The sequence below is a fragment of the Plutella xylostella genome, chromosome 28 (assembly GCF_932276165.1).
Source record: "Plutella xylostella chromosome 28, ilPluXylo3.1, whole genome shotgun sequence".
Lineage (NCBI taxonomy): Eukaryota > Metazoa > Arthropoda > Insecta > Lepidoptera > Plutellidae > Plutella > Plutella xylostella.
The window spans coordinates 3,045,452-3,065,789 of record NC_064008.1 but is presented as its reverse complement, the minus strand read 5'-3'; the positions used below and the strand labels follow the sequence as shown (position 1 = coordinate 3,065,789).

Sequence of the window (20,338 nt, the reverse complement as noted above, 5' to 3'; positions counted from 1 at the left end):
TATGCGAAATAAGAGTAACTCTATGTATTTAATGTTTTAATCAAATCAGCACTATTTATAATCGCCATTTATTCAACCTTATTTATTTCCCGGCTTTTTCCTGGCCAGAAATGCATTTACATACATTCAAGTTGTTCCTTCTAGTATAGTGTTCAGTTTGGTTAATGCAGCTATATGAGAGCTAAGCATAATATTCAAACTTTTTATTACTAACAAGCTTTGATTAAAGCTATTCTACCATGTATAATCATGAATACCTATTGCAATATTTTTAATTCACGCTATTATTATGCTCAAGAGCTAATATCGTCAATGCTTTTATAGCTAGAGCAAATAAAATATATATAACTAACGCCTGTGCCTTCAAATATATTCCATCTTTTGCAAGTCAAATATTTAGTAAACTATTCAAATATTTTAACACATTTCTCAATGCACTGACTGTGTATACCTACTACTAACATAAATACGATGTTTTAGTGAGAATTTATGGCATTCAGTACTTATCAATGTAATCCTTTGTTATAAGTTTTATCTGTGGCAATATTTAAACAATGTTATACATAAGCTTTAAAGTTTTTAGTAAGTACTTGTATCTTTTAAATGTATTACATTCCCTCCATTGTTTTGTGGCAATGACAATACAAGCTTTGTATTGCTCAATTTTATGCTCATTTTTATTCTATCTCTACTTATTTGATATTATGATTATAAAATTATGTATAAAAATATTATTTTAAATTGTGTACAGCTTAATTTTCTTCCAAGTATTTTTTTAGCGTTCACTCTAGTTTTGTCAACTTTTAAATTTGCGACATTCGTTGGACATTTATCCATGTAATTTAACATGAATAGAATAAATATTTACTTAGAACCATAAACAAATTGTTTTCAGTTCTACCCTGTGAATATCTCTAGGTATTCTATTCTATTCTCTTAAGTACCTGCACCTGGCTCTCTCGAAGCTTTGTGCATATCCCCAAGGTCTAAACTGCCTTCTAAGCTTGGACCATTTCCCACCACGCTGGTCCAATGCGGGTTGGCGGGTTCACATATTTAGATTGATGTGCTAAATCTAGATATACAGGTGTCCTCACGATGTTTTCCTTCACCGTAAGAGCGATGGTATACATTGTACTTAAATTCAAAGAACTCATTGGTACATGTCAGCGACGGGATTAGAACCCGCATGTCTTGCGTGAGAAGCGGGCGCTTACCCAACTGAGCTACCACCGCTCTTATATCCATGCATTTTCCACTAATTTCATTTGGTTAAGTGCCTTCATACCCTATGGGAGTTTCAGAGAGCTACCACCGCTCCTATTCCTAGGTATTCTTATAGATTTTTTCTATATCTGTGTCGATGTGGGCAACAAGTTAAAAGTCGTATTCGGTGTTATAGCCAATGATATTATTACAGCAAGCGGAAAATAGACAAATCGAGAGTATTGGACTTATTTCAAAAATGTTGTTTCATCCTGCTGTAAAATTTGATTGTGTCAAGGAATCAGGAAGAAAGTTGTAGTTAGGTAGGTACTTTTCCGCTTAGCTTTAAAATATTGCGGATATTTCGTAGGTTAGTTGACTAACTACAACTAGGCCATCAAGTAAAACATAGGTCAGCGTCTATTGAAAATTTATTAAAAGTGTAAGTATAAATAACATTAATAGTACTTATCATCATTAACTAGGTATTATACAACGCCAAAAAAAATGGCTCAGTAAATTAACAAATGCGCTGAAATAAAAATAGTAAAAAGTGCAAAAACAGGTTTAAACTTTAAATTACATACATAAGTAATATTAGATGAATATTTATAACTAATTATATCTAGCTAGTCACCTTTTTCCACTTTCAAGGCACATTATCTAATGATCTAGGTAATAATAATTCCACATAAGTAGCTACCATTAAAAAACAATCATTTTATGACTAGTTTAATATCAAATTTTAGGTGATTAGTGATTACTGATCAGTACTTAATCGAGAGCAAAGTAATATCTGCTATCTTTACTAACAGTTATAAAACGAATGGATCAAATTTTATTATTTTAAGAACATGTAAAGATGATTTTATTCAATGATTTTCGTGAGAAGAAGCTATGCCCAGCTGACTAAGATATTGATAAAAGATAGATACTTAAGTCATGAAGACTTTTTGCATATAACAAGTGTTCATGACTTATCAAAGTTATCAGATGCGAACACAAAATCAATTTGGTCCATATTATAATAAATTCAATACTATTACAAAATTACTTAATTAGGTAAGTACCTAATAACAAACTTCTGCGTTATATTTTCTTAGATGATATTGTTAGGTATGTAAATGTAAGTATAACATAGTCTAAAGCTGCGTACAGACCGGCCCAACGAACGGGTTTCGTTGACCTTCGTTGCTGCAATCTGCCCTATATTATTTATGATAAATATCCATCGTTGGGATAACCGTTGGCGTTCGTTGGGCGTTCGTTGGCCCGGTCTGTACGCAGCTTTACAACAAATTGAATATATGAACTGGCTGTCCGTAAATACAAAGACTGGAAGTGCTATGTGATTTTAAATCTTAATTCTATTACGTTAAAGCTGTAGTAAATGGAATATACTCATAGTTATGTTTATTTTTGCTTTATACTTATTGAATTTTGGAGACAGTAGGTAATGCTCCTAATACATACATAGCTGTTATGAGAGAAGGTGATTAATATTTGAAATCTGAACACATGAACAATACCCGTTTAAGTTCAGCTAAACCTGTTAGACTGAGTCAACCTTTCGACATCGGACGCCATGGCACTTTGCCGAGGCCGTTTCTCCATACATTTATGAAAATCCTTTGGTCTGATATGTAGGTACGATGTAGAAAGGTGGACCTTCATAAAGTAAACCTCACTAGCAACACTTCCCCCAATAACTATACATAAATGGTGATTCTCCATTCTAACATTTCTAACCAAGTACTGAACATTCCCTATATTCTTTGTACTACAATCTACGTTATATTTTATCAATTAATCACATTCCATTCAATATTGCCTTCATTACCTGTTCCGAATATTTATAAATACTGTATAATATACATCTAACATACTTAAACGATCATGATTTTCATTAACTTCAACTTAAAAATTAACAAATTATCAACTAACTTCACAACATTTCCCTGATATCTTCATTGTCATGCTTCTCCCATATTTGTCCGGATTTGTACAGCCTGTATATCTTGTTATTGACTAAACTGGGGCCGTACTTGAGCATGGCTCCTTCAAACTTGTGTTGGAACACCTGCATCTGCGTCTCATTGTACTCGGAGCCGCTAGCCTGGAAGTTCTTGCCGTCCCTACACTCCGTATACTTATGAACTGCCATTATATCAACTGAAATTACATTTGTACTTGATTCCAGATTGAAAATATCATCAAAAGAAGTCATTGAATCAAAGTTCCGTACATAAATTGGCTTGTTTTCCTCAGGCAACTTGAAATAATGTGTCTTTCTTATGATTTCTGGGTAACCTACTTCTGCATTGTCATCATCATTTTGGTTCAAGCAGAAAAGCAGAGATTTGATTTTTGATGATCTGACTTTCCGAGTGGGGTCTGAATCGTCAAACACCGCTTTCAGGTTGCTGTGGAACCGAGGAACGAGGAACTCATCCCAGGAGAGGACCACTGCATGGCTCGCTGCGGAATTCTCTTCTCTGTCCATCTTGAAATGTCTAAAGAGGCAGTCTAGCTCAACAGCTTTACGAACAATTTCATAAGACTTTGAAAATATGAATGGGTAATTGAGAGGGAAAAATTGAATTTCCCATTGAGTTATATCTGGCGGAATCAAATTCAGTCTTCGAATGATGTCCTCTGACACAGTACTGTCATAAATTGTGAAGTGGTGCACACCAAGCATGTGGTGAAACACAAGGAACTCTATAAATGCAGCTTTAGACACCAGCGGCACTTGGTTTGGTATGACACAGATTGCTGGTTCAATATTATTGATAAACCTTATATTAGAGTTCAGTCTTGGTTTTATTTTAGTCACAACTTCTATTACCTTGATGATGGGAGCGTGAATAGGGTTGATGTTGTAATCATTGATGTAAAAGCTTATAGCTTCTGGCTTCCCAAGATTCTTTGGCATAGAACAGTGGAACACATACAGCTGATAATCTTTAGTTGCCTCCCCCATAGCTTTGAATGCAAACTTGCCAGGTTTCGGTTTCCTTACATTTTCAAGCCAAATATTGCACCGAAACTGTGGCAGCACATTCGCTTTTCCTATCACAATGGTATCAATGTGATGCGCCTCAGATGGCTGAAGGTTCTCATATTTCTGATGTGATCTAAGAAATGAAGAGTATGAGTAGAAGTTTTCATCTATCTGTTGGAATAGTGGTGGCTTCTCTCTGACCTCCATGGAGGAGTTTCTTAGTATTTCAGTCAGCAGCGTAGCGTTGAAGCCGGGTCCGCAGAACTCAATTTCTGAAAGACCGGGCTTTCCGAAGATGTTGAGTACCTCGAGTACGTATCGTAACCTGTAGTATTCATGTCGATATATCAGGAGAGTGACGACACTGACGCAGCAGACGATCACCAGTATCAGCTGGTAGTACTTGCGCATGATGCCCCCTGAAGACTTTCGAGGAGTCTTCATCTATGTGTCTGCATCTGATGAGATGAAAATATGTTTTAAATGGTTTTAAGTTTAATCGGAATGCAGTGGTTTAAGTTGAGAGGATAGGAGTAGAATTTTCGTGTCACACAACTTACATGGAACCAAAAATATTTAGAGCACATTAATTACTTGCAAGCCGATCTACTTTCATGCGATTTTTTATAGAAATGTAACTTGAAAACACAAAATTAAGCAGGAAAATTGAGATTTGAGTTTGAGCTGTTAAAGAAATTCCAAATTGTCTTGTCTGAGTCAACAAATGTCAATTTTGACAGAGTTGACAGACCACAACAGTTATGGTTATAGAAAAAGCAGATACATAATAATAATAATAATAATAATGCGGCAGGGCAGCTTGTGGCGAGCTGTTGGGCATTAGCGACCCCACCCACCCGATGCCGGGGAGAACCCCTGTTCCTCATCTCTGGCTTGCCTTTATTGGTTGTCCAGAGTGAACACTGACGAGGAACAGGATCTCCCACCTCTTGCTTGCCTTCATTGGCTGGCTTGAGTGGTGTACCGCTAGAGCAGAAATGCTCGGAGGAAGGATGTATATCCAGTAAGTGCTTGTAGGGGTCTTGACCGGCATCCGCGATTGCTCTGAGAGCCTTGGTATACCTCTCCACCCTCAGCACCTCATGCCATGTTGCCCCCTTGTTGCTACGTCACTTTTATGTGCTAGCGACTGTTTTGGGGGGCCCATTTAATGTGTGTGCGAGTCACCCCCTGCCTTTTTATCCGTGTGTGAAACATATAGGTCAGGCAGGGGCCATAGTCCTGCCATAGTCCCAGTTACCCAGTCCATTTAGCACCCCCTTCCATAACCCTGTATTAGTTTTCTCCATATCCTACAATAGTCCTGCACTAACCGGGGATTTTCCTTGGGTTTACTTCTATAGTCTGCACAGGGAAAATCGTCGGTTGGTGTCACATTTCATATAGATTAATGTTGTCAAACGGGCCTCTACATGTTGGCTTCGGCCCCATGCACGCCTTCCAAATGCCCGGGACCCCATGGTCCCGAGACGGTAACGACACAACATAATAATAATAATAATAATCATACCCAAAACCTTTAAAAATAGCCTAGAAATATTAAACATTCCACTCCACACAATCCACCTTCTACAAAAAGCCACAATCCTGAACACCTGCCGCATCACAAGGAAATTCCTAACCTCATCATCCTGCATCACCGATCCGATTACGTTTGGCTAAGGCCCGCGTGATCTGGATATAAAACATACCCCTCAAACTCAACAGAGGGAGACATGACACGACACACTACATACATAATAATAATAATATTAATAATAATAATAAAAAATCTTTATTGCGCAAAAGAAATGTTACATATTTACTATACTTATATTAAACAAGGTATTATACTTAAACTATATCTATGCACACGTCTGAATTGGACATTAATCACAAGGAGCAGGGGTCCCCAAACTAGGCTAAGCCCGTATCTTGGGGTACCAAAAATGACTTGACTAAAGTGAATTTATATTAATAAAACATAATCAGTGTATGTCACACAAGAGTGAAATATGAAATAAACTAATAATAGAAAACTTATATTTGACTAGATGTATATGTATATTTACAAATGTTGGTGGCGCTCTTCATTTGCACCCCACCCAAAAGTACCCATAATGCTGGCTGCGTTTCCTCTTTGTATCGCCAGGGATAACCTTTGGGTGAGGTACGCCAGGCAGCGTCGGTCTTGGCCGCGTTCTATCAACCTGCGAGCGATTTTTTTAATGAACCGCTTCGCTTCCTCTCCCCACACTCCCGGGGGGGACTCTGGCTGTATAAATCCTTTATCTTAGTCAATTTAAAAAAAAAAAAACCTTAGCATGCTGATTGGCTAGACGAAAACGGCTCCGCTCCCATTGGCTACTTGTAATTCGAGTGGAAATGATAGAACCAAAAACAAATATATATTTTTTTTAATATAATATATTTTTTCTGTTTTATCAATTTTTCAAGCTAAAAGACCTTTTGATTTTCAACTGTTGAAAATGTCCTAACTTTTCATCCTATTTAAACTTAAAACGGTGTATTTTGATATCAGTTGAAAGAACAGAATCGATCCCATAAAATATAATGTATTAAAAAAATACATGATTAAATAATAAGTTAGGTAAGTTATAATATTACAATATAATTGTTAAGTTATAATATTACAATATAATTGTTAAGTTATTTTTGTAAGTGAAAATAATTTATTCAATCTTGTAAGTTATTTATACGACTGCATCGAGAACATACTTTCTTTAATTTGTTCTGTGTACAAAATCAAATTTTCGCCGTTATTTTTCTATCTGACTGACGCTTGAATTTTCCTGGCTTTCCCGCCATTTTGTTTTGTCTCACTATTTCTATAGCGGAGACTTTACGAAAAAATTACAATTTGCTTACAATATTCACTTATTGATGCAAATTTTAATTCTTTTTATCATTGAAAGGACACTGTTCTTTTGCTACTAATCTATTTGTTTTGCTTGTTGTTTTTTGTGACTGATTACAGAACTTCGTCCAAAGTCAGCGTGTTAAGGTTTTCCCTCCGTTTGTGACCTGCGTCTTCCCTCAGCCATCATCAGCCTTGTGACCAGTCTTACACCTCCAATAATTTCCACTTTTCCGTAAGTTATCACCAAGTAGACAATACCCTTTTCATAAGTTTAAGTAACCTTTGTATGTATTCTTGATTCTTATCTTTGATTGTCTTTCAGCTGTCTGACATGATTCGGATTCGCAAGTGCGTCGTAGATGGCTGCAAATCTGATGTGGGATCTAAAACCTCCCGGTGGCCGCATGACCCTCGAGTTTCAGATGTTTGGTTGGACACTCTCAAACCATATTGTTCCGGGTTGATGGGCCTACCTAGATATCGTCTCAGGGAAAAAGTTGTAAGTTTGCATTCTTATCAGTACCTAATATAACACATGAGGCTTATATTATCTACTTATCTTATACAATATATAATGTATATTCATACTTACACAATATGCTGATGACTGTAGTCCCCAAAGGTGTAGTCAGAGGTGACTCGAAAGCGAGCCACCCGCTTTTCGCTGAATATTTGTACTATACAGGGTGTTGCAAAAAGGGTATATCAAGCCGAAACCAGCATGTGCAGCATGTTATATCTAAGCCCGAAACTGAAATCAGAATTTCAAAATAGTTTACCGTTTTCGAGTTATTGACGATTGAAGTTTCAAAAAATCACGCAGAAAAAAAGTGGCCTAACAACCCTAAAACAGCTGATTACAAGACCCACTGACCTACATGTCAATGAACTCTGTCTCTGTTACTAGGACATCATGCACAAAATTTGAATAATTGCCATTTTACCCCATTTTCTCTTTTCCCTAAAAGTAGGGAAAACTAATTCACAACAGAATTTGAACTTAGCTACATTTAAGTAAGTGCTTACATGTAGTGTTCAGGAAATGTAAAACTAAGATAATTTACGTCATAGGTACCTACAAATGCCTACTACAGCCTAGAATCAAATTAATCGTGTAACTAGGTAGGTACTTACGTGCGACATCAGAATATTCGGGATGTTTCCCGAATATTCTGATAAACACAATCACACTTACCCACTATCACTTGGTTTTAACGCACAATAAATTTACCTACCTATTTCTTCCATAGTAGGTACTAAATAAATTAAAAACTGGCTTTACAACAAACATTTCGCGACAGAAATATGTAAAAGCACTACACAGTCTACACTACACTTGTGTATGCTTAAAAGTTTGCAATGTGACTAAATCAAAGTACCTAAATTACAACAAAATGTGCATTTGTCAAAGCCGCCGCCCTTGGCTTTGATATCGCCGCCTGACGCGCCGCGGGCCGCGGGCCGCGCCGCGCCGCGGAACTTCTTTGATCTAGTTAGAAGAATAACGTATTTCCTTCCTATTCATACCTACCTACTGATTTTCTGTTAATCGCGAGCGCAACACACGGGTCAATGCAGGTGTGTGTACTTTACTTACTAATTAATCATATCTCCCCAACGATCGGGTTCTGCCAAAGCTAGTATCAGGTAATTTATTTATTTGATTCTGGTATCCCATAGGCACTATCTTATCTAAACCATTATTAAACAAAGATAGAAAGAAGATAAAAAGAGAGACGAGAGTTTTGACCAATAGCAAAACCAATAAAAATTTATTACTTTTGACCAATGGCTCTCCAACTTTAAGAATTCGCGCGCGAGCAGCGCATAATGGTCTCCTGGTAATCAGTCCCACGCGACGCTTGTTCAAACTGATAATCACCGAAAGAATTGCATGAAAAAAGGCATTGAGCTCGTTTCATAGCAGAGTGACGTGAGGGAATATTTTGGTGATGTAGGTACTTAAGAATAAGCTTTCACCACTTATGTAACAGAACAATGTGCAATGTACTATTGTAGGTATTTTATTCACGAATTCGATTCGATTGAGTGAATTACTACTTCTTACTTTCATAGTGTGAGTAATGAGTATTAATACGTACTTTTACCTTCATAATCATAACCAATACCAACACGACAGTGACAAACCCTAGTTCAGCTCTAATATTTTCACCGACACGCTTAGGAGAAGAAGTAGGTACTTACCTACCTCAACGTATCTACGGTATCCACTTTACCTGAAAAAACTTTGAGAACCAATGAACTCAGATTGTCCTAGTAAAAGTAACTACATTATTAAGATAGAAAAAGAAAAAAGATATAACTTATCTATGAAGTAAAAGAGAGATAGATACTTCTTTATTTGTATTACTTTAAAGTATTTTAATGTCTAATTGTCTATGTATGTGTTAATATGATGCGTGAGTGAGAAGAAAGTATTCGTTGTTAATGGCCTTCGCGTGAAATAGAAAGAAATAGCATAATAACATGCATTTCGTCCTTAAAGCTAAGCCTTTTGTCAACACAAGTGCATTCCTCAACTGAAATGTACAATATCCGACCTTTTCATTGACTCAATTCGTCTCTGGTTACTAGGACATCATGGACAATCAATGCCATTTTACCCCAGATTCTCGTTCCCCTAAAATTAGGGAAAAAGATAAACTTTTTAGGAATCAAGGATTATGGAGATGAAATTCTTACTTGCTTGCGTGCTGACGAAATGTAATTACCTACCTAGAATCAAATTCATCATTTACTATCATTCATTACCTACTTAGATTACGTAGTTGGTAGGTAAATAAGTACTTACTTGCAACATTTATGTTATTAATTACTTAATTTATTTATTTAACGCACAACATACTTATACCTAACTCTACAAACAACATTTCATAAACATTTCGCGGTAAAAATATGTAATGCTTAGCACTGCGATGTGACTAAATCAAAGTACCTACCTTATCAACAATAAAATGTGCATTTGTAACTGCTTTGACGAACCGCGGCAGCCCTCTTTGAGTACAGCCGCTTAGCCGCGGCCGCCTTCTTTGAGTGAAGCCGCTACGCTACGGTACCGCCGCCGCCGCCGCGCCGCGCCTTCACTCAAAATTAAGTAAGTACTTAATAAACTGTTTTTAGGAATCAAGGTTTAAGGAGATAAAATTCCCTCAGACTCGTACCTACAAGAAGTGACTTACCTGCTTACTAAAAACGAGATTCCCTACCCTTCATATGATTTTTGTGATAACAACCTTAGGAGTTTAGGAGGGTAGCCGGTAGTGACTGGATGAGGAAGGGCAAGGACCGAGTGTTGTGGCGCTCCTCGGGCGAGGCCTACGTCCAGCAGTGTATTATTATTATTATGTATAATTATGATGATGATGATGAATCCAATTATTTAAGGTGAAGTCGGCCAATGCCGAAAATCGGGTAATTCCGATTGTTGCTGATTTCTACCAAACGCAACCATACTTTGAACCGTGGAACCATTCACCTTAATCGCAACTTTGTCAGCGTGCGTGTTAAATCGTAAAATGAATAAAAAATGCAAATTCCCGCATTTTTGATTTCCGGAATTACCGGCACGTTATCGGTAAACTTATTATTTTTTTATCAAAAATATTGTCGTTTTTTTCACTACGTTGTGAGCTAATTTTTTTCCGGAATTAGCCGACTAGGGTAATTTCGAATGATGAAACATTTAACTATGAAATTCTGTGGATCGGGTTATAATAATGAATTTGTAAAAGCTATCTCTTGGCAGTTCTAGGCAATATTGCGAAATATGTTTTTACGAGGTTAAAGTTGATAGAAAAATACATATGCACCTTTAGCTTAAATGAACTACTCAAAACTAATTTTTAGATGTAATCGGAATTGCCCGCATCCATTCGGAATTACTTTTATTTTATTTTATTTTTATTTTTATTTATTAGGGAAGACAAACAGCCATACATTGAAAATCTTATAAATAACATAAGTAAAAAAGAAATATAAATGTACAGCCCACAGCGTCATCCACAGAATTATAAAATAAAGAGGTGTCAAGTTGAGAGGTTATATAAAATTAAATCAATTAATTTAGCGATGACAAAAAAAAAAAAAACAATAGTTACTATACTTAATATAGATATACTTAATATTCAAAGAAACCTGAAGACTATGATAATGTATCGATAACATTTCTTTTAAATGAAGATATGAAGATATATTACCCTCGTGTAATGAAAAAAAATATCAACTTTTTAAACTCAAAATTTACCTTATCTAACCTCAACCTTTTCTGATAATGTGACAAAATACTAATGTACCAAACTTGACCAAAAACCTTTCGGAATAACCCAGCTTCACCTGGCTAGTAAAAGATTTGTACCTGAACTTTTTATTTTGAATTATAACCACATTATTTAGCTGTCATATTTAAAGTATGACTGTGTCATTTTGATCTTTGTTATCTGGGTGTTATTCAATAAGTATTTTGTATGGTTTATTAATTATTTTTCATAAACATTTATTTTTTCAGCAGAAGGCCATTTTTTGCGCTGGTGTCAGGTTTATCGGGAGGTTTTCTCAAACGCTATAGCCTTTGCTAACAACCACTGACGATAAATGTCTCACAAACACACATCCGGATAAGCTGGCCATAAGTACAGTACGGACCCACTCTCAGTTACAGATATCCATGGCATGAAAAGGTCCCAGTTCTGATCTGATAGCCGCAGAAATGTTGAAAGTGGACATCCCGTCTGCAGTACTTAAACATGCTGTATCCAATCACATACTTTAATATACTACCTAAAACACCGCTTAACATACTTATCTCCATCAACCATACCAATCCCACGGAATACGTGAATATTTTAGTTTCAAAAGCTCATATTTTTTATCTTGCACGAGGGTAATTCCGAATGAGATTTAAAATGAGTTTTAGGTTATTTAAGCCAAAGGACCATATGTATTTTTCGATCAGCGATAACCTCGCAAAAACTTATTTCAAAATATTGCCTACAACTGCCCAGAAGCACTTACAAGAAGCACTTACATTTATAATGATATTTATAATTCGGAATTACCCGATCCACAGAATTTCATATTAAAATGTTCCAACATTCGGAATTACCCTTGTCGTTTAATTCCGGGAAAGTCAGAAAAAAATTAGCTAGGGTTTTTAAATTCCGAACATAGTGAACAAATACGACAATCTTTTGGATGAAGAAACAATCAGTTAAATTAATTATCTGAATTCTTAATTACCAATGTGCGGAAAATTCCGAAAATTCAAAAATGCGGAAATTTGTACTTTTTTAAAAATTTTACGTTTTAGCACTCACGCTTGGTCCTACCAGTGATGACGTATGGTGCAGAGACGTGGACACTGACGGTAGGACTGGTCCACCGATTTAAAGTCGCTCAGCGTGCTATGGAGAGAGCTATGCTTGGGGTTTCTCTGATGGATCGTATCAGAAATGAAGTTATCCGTCAGAGGACTAAGGTTACCGACATAGCTGTCAAAATATGCAAGCTGAAGTGGCAGTGGCCTGGTCATATCTGCCGAAGAACCGATAACCGTTGGGGTAGACGAGTTCTCGAGTGGAGACCACGAACAGGCAAACGCAGCGTGGGACGCCCTCCTGCCCGCTGGACTGACGACCTTAGGCGGGTGGCGGGTAGTGGTTGGATGAGGAAGGCCGAGGACCGAGTGTTGTGGCGCTCCTTGGGAGAGGCCTATGTCCAGCAGTGGATGATTATTGGCTGATGATGATGATGATGCTCGGTCCTAGCGCCCTGAGTCAACCCAAGCGCAGTAGAAGATTAAGTTGCCATCAAGGTGAATGGTTCCACGGTTCAAAGTATGGCTGCGTTTAGAAGAAATCTGCAAAAATCGGAATTTTCCGAAATTCGGAATAACCCAGCTGTACCTTATGGCTGTGTTTAAAAGAAATCGGAATTACTAACCCGATTTTCCGCATTACCAACTTCACCTTATCTACTTGATGAATAATGAAATTATGAAATAACATGCTACCTATCTGTACTTTAAACCGAGAGCGTTTCGTCAAATGAATAAAACATCTGAAACAGACAAAAACTAACCTTATTCAAATGTAATACGGGTATTGGTTTTACCTACAATCGCGCGGTGCGGTATTGGCGGCAAAGGCTTTGCGGACATCGCCGCCCGCCGCGTTTGACAAAATGCCGCGCCGCCCGCCCGCCTCAGATTTTTTTGATGTTTGGTAGGTATTTCTTCTAGTAGGTTGTAAGAACAACGAAATTCATCCTATGAATAGTAGGTAGGTAGGTACTCCTGAAGTTACCTGAGCAACTTAGATTAGTTAGTTAGATTTTCTGTGAGTTACAAAACACCGGTCAATGCGGATGCGTAGGACGTATGTATTACATGCTCAACCAAGCCAAGGCTGTTTTCAGGGGATTTCATATTTTATTCTGGTATCCCATAAGATAGAAAGAGAAAGAGTTGTGTTATGGTTATTTTATGACCCTTTGGCCAATAGCGAACTTACTTACTTTTAGGCTGTCTATGCGTAACAAAGATAGATGCTATTGTTTTTGCATTGCCTAATCACTGTGGCAAAAAGAGACAAATAGCTTTTGCATAATATCCAATAAGAGAATTGTTCAATTTGGCGGGAAAAAGTAGCGATGCGCGATTATCACTTATATCAATAATCGAATACACCACTACCGCTACTCTCCATAATCGAATATCAAAGTAGCGATATACTTATTGCAATAATCGAATAAGCACCACTACTTCGATTATCGATTCTAACTTGACCGCTACTTGTATTCGTAAATGCAAAAGTAGCGGTGGATGACCGATTCGATTATTTGCAACAATGTAATGATGAGTAAGACGTATGAAAGGGGCGCGGGCGCGGCGAGTTGAACACAGACGCGCCGGCGACGGTCAGCTATGGCGCCATCTACTAGCCCCCGTATTATGTAACTCCGAGTGGGGTTGGTTGGTATAAAATGGCTGACAACTTAGAGCATTATTAATTAATAACTTTTTACTGACTTATCTGATTTCACAAACGTTTATGTTGAATGTATGGATATATTGGTAGGCTTCTTGCATATTTCTTTCACTAAGATTTTTGGTGTTTTCGGTTAATAAGTCTCTAAGTTGATACCAATTATCACCGGTTGCTAACTCTCAAAAAGTTACAAAATACCTACGGGGGCAGGGCGCCGCTAAGACGGGGTGTCTAACGGACACTACTAGGGAATATCGAATAACAAATAGTTTGGTTTTTAAACCATTATAAATCTGTGAAAGTACCTAGGTACCTAAGGGATGTTTTTAGCAGTGTTATATTATATATTAATTACCTAGTTTTTTTCTTTATAAATATAATATACCTATGTAAGTACCTACTTATAATATAATAAAATAAAATTAATAGGTAGTTTCAATTGATTTAGTTTTTTTAATCGGACTATTTACAAAATGTCAAAATAAGCAGGGTTTATACCGGTAAGTACTTAGTTAGTTCATTCATCTATTCCTAAAAACAACTTTCCTACCATAATTTGGCACAGTATACTGAATCAATGATGTTACATGTAAATAATTAAAAAAAATTAAAAACCGACTTCAAAAAACCACTAAAACGTAAGAAATAATTTGATAATCTGAAAAAGTAGCGACGAATAAGTAGCGATACAAAAGTAGTGGTAAATGATTAGTAAATGCAAAAGTAGCGATGAATAAATAGTAAATGAAAAAGTAGCGACGAATAAGTAGCGATACAAAAGTAGTGGTAAATGATTAGTAAATGCAAAAGTAGCGATGAATAAATAGTAAATGAAAAAGTAGCGACGAATAAGTAGCGATACAAAAGTAGTGGTAAATGATTAGTAATACTCTAAAATGATAATCGAATAATCGAATGATTGTAATAATCGAATAATTAATGTAGTATCATTTATAATCGCGCATCGCTAGGAAAAAGTTTACTAGTGTAAAGAAAATCTTCATTTGCAAAGTGCATCGCGAGTCGTTAGTGTTGTTTAAGTTTTCGCGAGATGGCTGAATACACGAACGCTGAATACTACGACATGGTGATGTGTGTGGGGGAGTGTCGCGGAAACCTTTGGGCAGCCCGTGAGCTGTACAGGGACCGATATGTGGATGTGGCAGCACCGAGGCGCCTGCCCTCGTACCCCTGCTTCCGTCGCGTGGTGAACCGCCGGCCTGCACAGGACTGGCTCGGTCCGCGAGCGGAACCCAGGAGGGAGGCCCGTCGCCGACCGGCACGGAGTCATCGACGAACACATCCTCCAGCACTTCGCCGAGGACCCCACCCGGAGCACCCGCCGCGCCGCCGCTGTACTTGGCGTTGACCACTGGACCGTGTGGCGCACGCTGAACCGGGACGGCCAGCATCCGTACCACCTGCGTAAGACGCAGGAGCTGACGGTCAGGGACTTCGCTCCGCGTCTCGTTTTCTGCCGCTGGACTTTTTTTTGTGGGGTCACGTGAAGACCACTGTTTACGCAGTCGAGTGTGGCACAGAAGAGCAAATGCGGCAGCGGATAGTCGATGCTTTTGCCGGCATCGACCCGCCCATGATCCGTCGCGCGGTGGATTCTGTGCGCCGACGCACCAGGCTGTGTATCCAGCAACAAGGTCGACACATTGAACCCTTTCTATGAGTTCGGCGCGTGAGGTTCCTACGGTGAATAATAATGAACTTTTGTGTAAATTGTTTTTAAGTCAATAAAGTAGTATTCTATTCTATTCTAAATTTCGTGTGGTTGCGTCATCGAACTTTTTTGATAGCGAGCAGTGAAAAAGTGAAAGTGCTAAGTTATTATTTCGCTAAAAGATCGTTTTAATACCTACCTACCAAGGAATTAAGTGTAAAGTGATAGCAGTGAATGACAAAAACAATGTGTCGTCGTTATTGTGTCAGTGCAATACCGGAGGATATTGCTGTTACCTACTTTTGGATTGGAGAGGTATGTTTAATATTAATACCTGTCCTAATTTTTTATTCAGTACTTTAGGTTGGTAAAGATACAAAACCGTAAAAAAATGTACTAGGGACGGGCCGTGTCCGCCAGCCAGGAGGTCATGCGGCGCGCGGTGTGTGCTATATCTAATACTTATACAAAAGTGGGGTACTAGGGTCATAAGGTGCTCGCGTGGCATGTGATGTATGTACATGTAGTTATACGGAAGTGGGGTACCAGGGCTAACATAAAAAAAATTAGGGTTGCCAAAAAAGTTACAAATAAAATATGGATTAAGTTTTGTATGGAACTTTTTTTTATTCGTGCGCCCAAATCTGACATCGCCAATGACTTTTCCAGAACGAGTTGTGTGGACCCTTTTCGGCTTGATATACCAATTTTGCAACACCCTGTATAGCCGTCTTTGAATGACTACAATGTACTTAGGGTACACAATCTAGACATATTGTACAGGATTCCTCACAGTGTTTCCCTTCGCCATAAGATTATACATTGTATTGAAATTCAAAGAACTCATTGGTACTTACCTACCTATACCTATTGGATTTGAACCCACATCTCTGGTGTGAGAAGTGGGCGCTTACCGGATTGAGCTACCATCACTCCTTATCTTTTAGGTATATCAGTAAGATACATTTCATACTTTTGGTGTTAGTGTCACATGTCCCCGGGGTGAAAGGATTAGCCAGTCAGATAATATGTTGTCACTGACTGCCCAGGGTGTTCTAGATGGCATGGATACATTTATTTAACATTCAGTTGGTACATCACCCTTGGATACAATCAATTTTTATGTGTAATACTTATGTCTAACATGATTGAAAATTTCAGGTGTGTTTGAAGCATTTTGAACCCAAAAGTTTCACAAGAGGAAGGAGGCACTACATGGCTGTACCATCTTTATTTACAGCTGAGGAAATTTCATCTGGCAAGCCAAAATATGAAAGTAAGTAGTAGTAACCTACTTACTAATATAGAGTCAATTAGAGTGAAATTGTTTAGTTGGGCAACCCTACGAACCGGGTGTCAAAAAAACCAGCTGATTTAATTTATTTTAATATTACTAAATTTAATGTATAATTACGTTTAAAACTAGTGTTAACTTAAAGAATATAGTGTTATACAGCTGTGCAAATGAAGACAAGCCTTCAAACCCTGAAATAAAACACTTACGGGACTCGGATATTTGAAGCAGCGGCACCTGTCAAAGTTCGAATTTGCCAACGGATATCTATCAGGGGAGTATTGTTAAAATTACATATTTTTACTAGTATTACTCATTTAAAATCATAATCACTAAATTATTTAATCATTATTCATTAGTTTGCTGCATACGTGAAATGTTTTTCACACTTCCTTAACCCACTTTTAGACTTTGTCATTTTCAAACTCTGTTGTTTTCATTTCTAATTTTCAAACTTTCTATTAGCTTTTGTATCCCTTATTCCCTATTATTACTATACCATAGTCTCCACCTACTTAATTGCTATTAGTATTAGTACTTCATTGAATAATGATCAAGTGATTGTTTTTTTTGGCTTAAAGTTTACATAATTCTAAGTCAATAATACCACTGAGTACCTATTCATTTAAGTAACACATTATGCATATTACTCCCTCCCCACCCATAGTTTGTGTTCATGACTACATTGTATATGATAACTAACAAATAAGTTACCTTTTGATCATTTTTACATAGACTTACAATATATCAAGTTTTGATTGGTTTGATCAAGTTATACCTAAAGAGGGTTATTTTGTATATATCTTGGATAAACATCCTCTCAATTCTACCTATCAACATACTAACGGGTAACCCCGGGTGGTTTCAGACATGTCGAGGATGACGACCCGGAAGGTGCAGAGCCGTGACCTGGAGATCCAGCTGAGGACAGCTTTGGAGGATCTCAAGGCATCTCGTGACCTCTCAAGCCAACTGATGGCAGAGCGGGAGGACAATGAAAAGGAATTTGATTCCCTTTTAAAAAAGAACTCGGACTTAAAGAATGACATAGCTGAAATGGACATCCAATACCAAGACTTGCAAGGCAAATGTGATGAGCTACAGATTGTACTTAGATCATACAAAGAGTGTCAGGATTTACATGAAGCTGCCTTGTCTAAGATCTATAGCCTAGAGCAGCAATTGGCTGAAGCACACGCAGAGATCCAGCAAATAAATGAAGCACATGCAAGCAAGGAAACAGATAAGACAATGGCATTGTACGATGAATTAGTCACCCTACACCCCACCCCTATGCCAACAATAGACCTCACAACTCCAAGAAAATCAACCAATATCACAGGTGCAAACAGGCTTAAAAAATATATTAAAATAAAGAAATATATCAGGAAGTCTGAGCGAGCATTGAAAAAGCATAAGACGCACCTTCCATTGACAAAGGATAGAGTGAGACTTCAACTACTGGTGAATAAATATGAACAAGAGATGTCAGACTACAACCAGAAGCTCGCAGACAACAACCAAGAATGCGAGTTCAACATGGCTATGCTACAGTCTAGGCTGGCCACACTGAAGTCTGCCCTAGAACAGAGAACTCTGGAATACGAAAACCAGCTGCTGGTGCTGAGTAGTGTGGGCTTAGTTCGGGTTGAGATGCTGCCGGAGAAGTCTTCACCTGCTGAAGCCACCACCGCATCTCCGGAGGCCACCACCACCACCTCGGAGGCCACAAACAGCATCCCGCTGGCCACCACTGGACTCTCGGGGACCACCACCATCCTCCCGAGGGCCACCACCACCTCGGAGGCCAAAAACAGCATCCCGCTGGCCACCACTGGACTCTCGGGGACCACCACCATCCTCCCGAGGGCCACCACCACCTCGGAGGCCACAAACAGCATCCCGTTGGCCACCACTGGACTCTCGGGGATCACCACCAGACTCTCGGGGACCACCACCATCCTCCCGAGGGCCACCACCATCCTCCCGAGGGCCACCACCAGCCTCCCGACGGCCACGCCATCCTCAAGGGTCATCCAGAGTAAATCGGCTACAGCAGATGTTTTTCCGACCTCCAATAATAAATTACATAGGATACCCACCTATGCTCAGGCAGCTAGTAGAATAGTAGGTAATAAGCAGTTACCTAAGATGTCACCCACTTACTTGACAAGGCTTACTACTGATACAAGTAGTAGCAGTTCAGCCAAGGATTACAGCACAGTTGTATACTCCGATAGGCTTGGCAAGGATTTCGGGCACATGTTGGGTAATCATGTTACTGGAAATGTTGTTAATCATTGTTACCCAGAACTTTCATTCGCACAAATAGTACAACTGATCTCAGAGAGGTCGTACACCGAAAAAACTACTATATTAATTATGGTGGGAAATAGTTTAGGTGTGTCAAATTCTGATATAAATAGAAGTTTTGCTATATTAGAAAGCATTCCTGCAAAACATATATTTGTTTGTGCATTTCCTTATTCTTGCACACTGCCTGACAAATACAATTATATGACATGTAGCCTAAATAAAAATATGTACAATGCGTGTTATAAATCTGACTGTATCAATTTCTTTGATACTAATTTGTATGTAGATAATTTTAAGTTGACCTGGGACAGTTTATTTCTGTCCTTAAATCAGAAACGACGTTTAGCTACAGAAGTAGCTCCTCTTATTAACTCAGTTATAAGCATTATAACGAAGAAAACTTGTGTCCCTATTGACACCGTCAGTAGTAATACTGAAAATAGTACAGTAGATTTAAATTAGATTTTCAGACAACGGGAGAGCATCATAGCGTTGATATAAAGATTGATTCAGTTCACTGCTCTCTCGGCTCAAAACTATCGAAGGACAAGACATTTAAGAATGAATTTAAATTGGTACATCAGAATATTCAGAGTATTTCTTCTAAATTGTTAGAAATAGAACTATTTTCGGAAAAATTTAACATTGATTGTTTATGTATCACAGAACATTGGTTAGACGAGAATAAAATGATGTTCCAATTAAAAAATTACAAACTTATAAGCTGTTTTAACAGAAATATCAACGAGCATGGTGGGTCACTTATATTTCTTAAAGAAAATTGTAAATGTAAAGAACGAAAGGATATAGTTGCTCTTTCTGTTAAACACCATATAGAAATTTCATGTGCAGAGCTTAATAAGTATATAATAGTATGTACCTACAGGCCACCTACTGGTGATTTTATTACCTTTGAGACTGTCATGGAGGATGTTCTAAGGTTAGCTTCCAATAGTAAAAA

General features: G+C 38.0%; 2 protein-coding genes across 3 annotated transcripts in view; one reads left to right on the top strand and one right to left on the bottom strand.

The window, feature by feature from the left end:
• Positions 1-1,619: 1,619 nt before the first annotated feature.
• LOC105395463 lies at positions 1,620-4,902 on the bottom strand. The gene is made up of 2 exons (XM_011567416.3): positions 4,771-4,902; positions 1,620-4,668 (listed from the first exon to the last, which is right to left on the bottom strand). The coding sequence occupies exon 2, from the start codon at positions 4,652-4,654 to the stop codon at positions 3,152-3,154; it is 1,503 nt and encodes a 500-aa protein (XP_011565718.3). The 5' UTR covers positions 4,655-4,668; positions 4,771-4,902; the 3' UTR covers positions 1,620-3,151.
• A 1,982-nt stretch (positions 4,903-6,884) lies between these two features.
• The window catches only part of LOC105394056, a 29,069-nt gene continuing 15,615 nt past the window's right edge, over positions 6,885-20,338 (top strand). For both annotated transcript variants that reach the window (XM_048631139.1, XM_048631140.1), the window contains exons 1-3: positions 6,885-7,323; positions 7,414-7,590; positions 16,929-17,043. In XM_048631139.1, the coding sequence (XP_048487096.1) occupies positions 7,423-7,590; positions 16,929-17,043 (283 nt within the window). In that variant the 5' untranslated portion in view covers positions 6,885-7,323; positions 7,414-7,422. The remainder of the gene's footprint in view (positions 7,324-7,413; positions 7,591-16,928; positions 17,044-20,338) is intronic.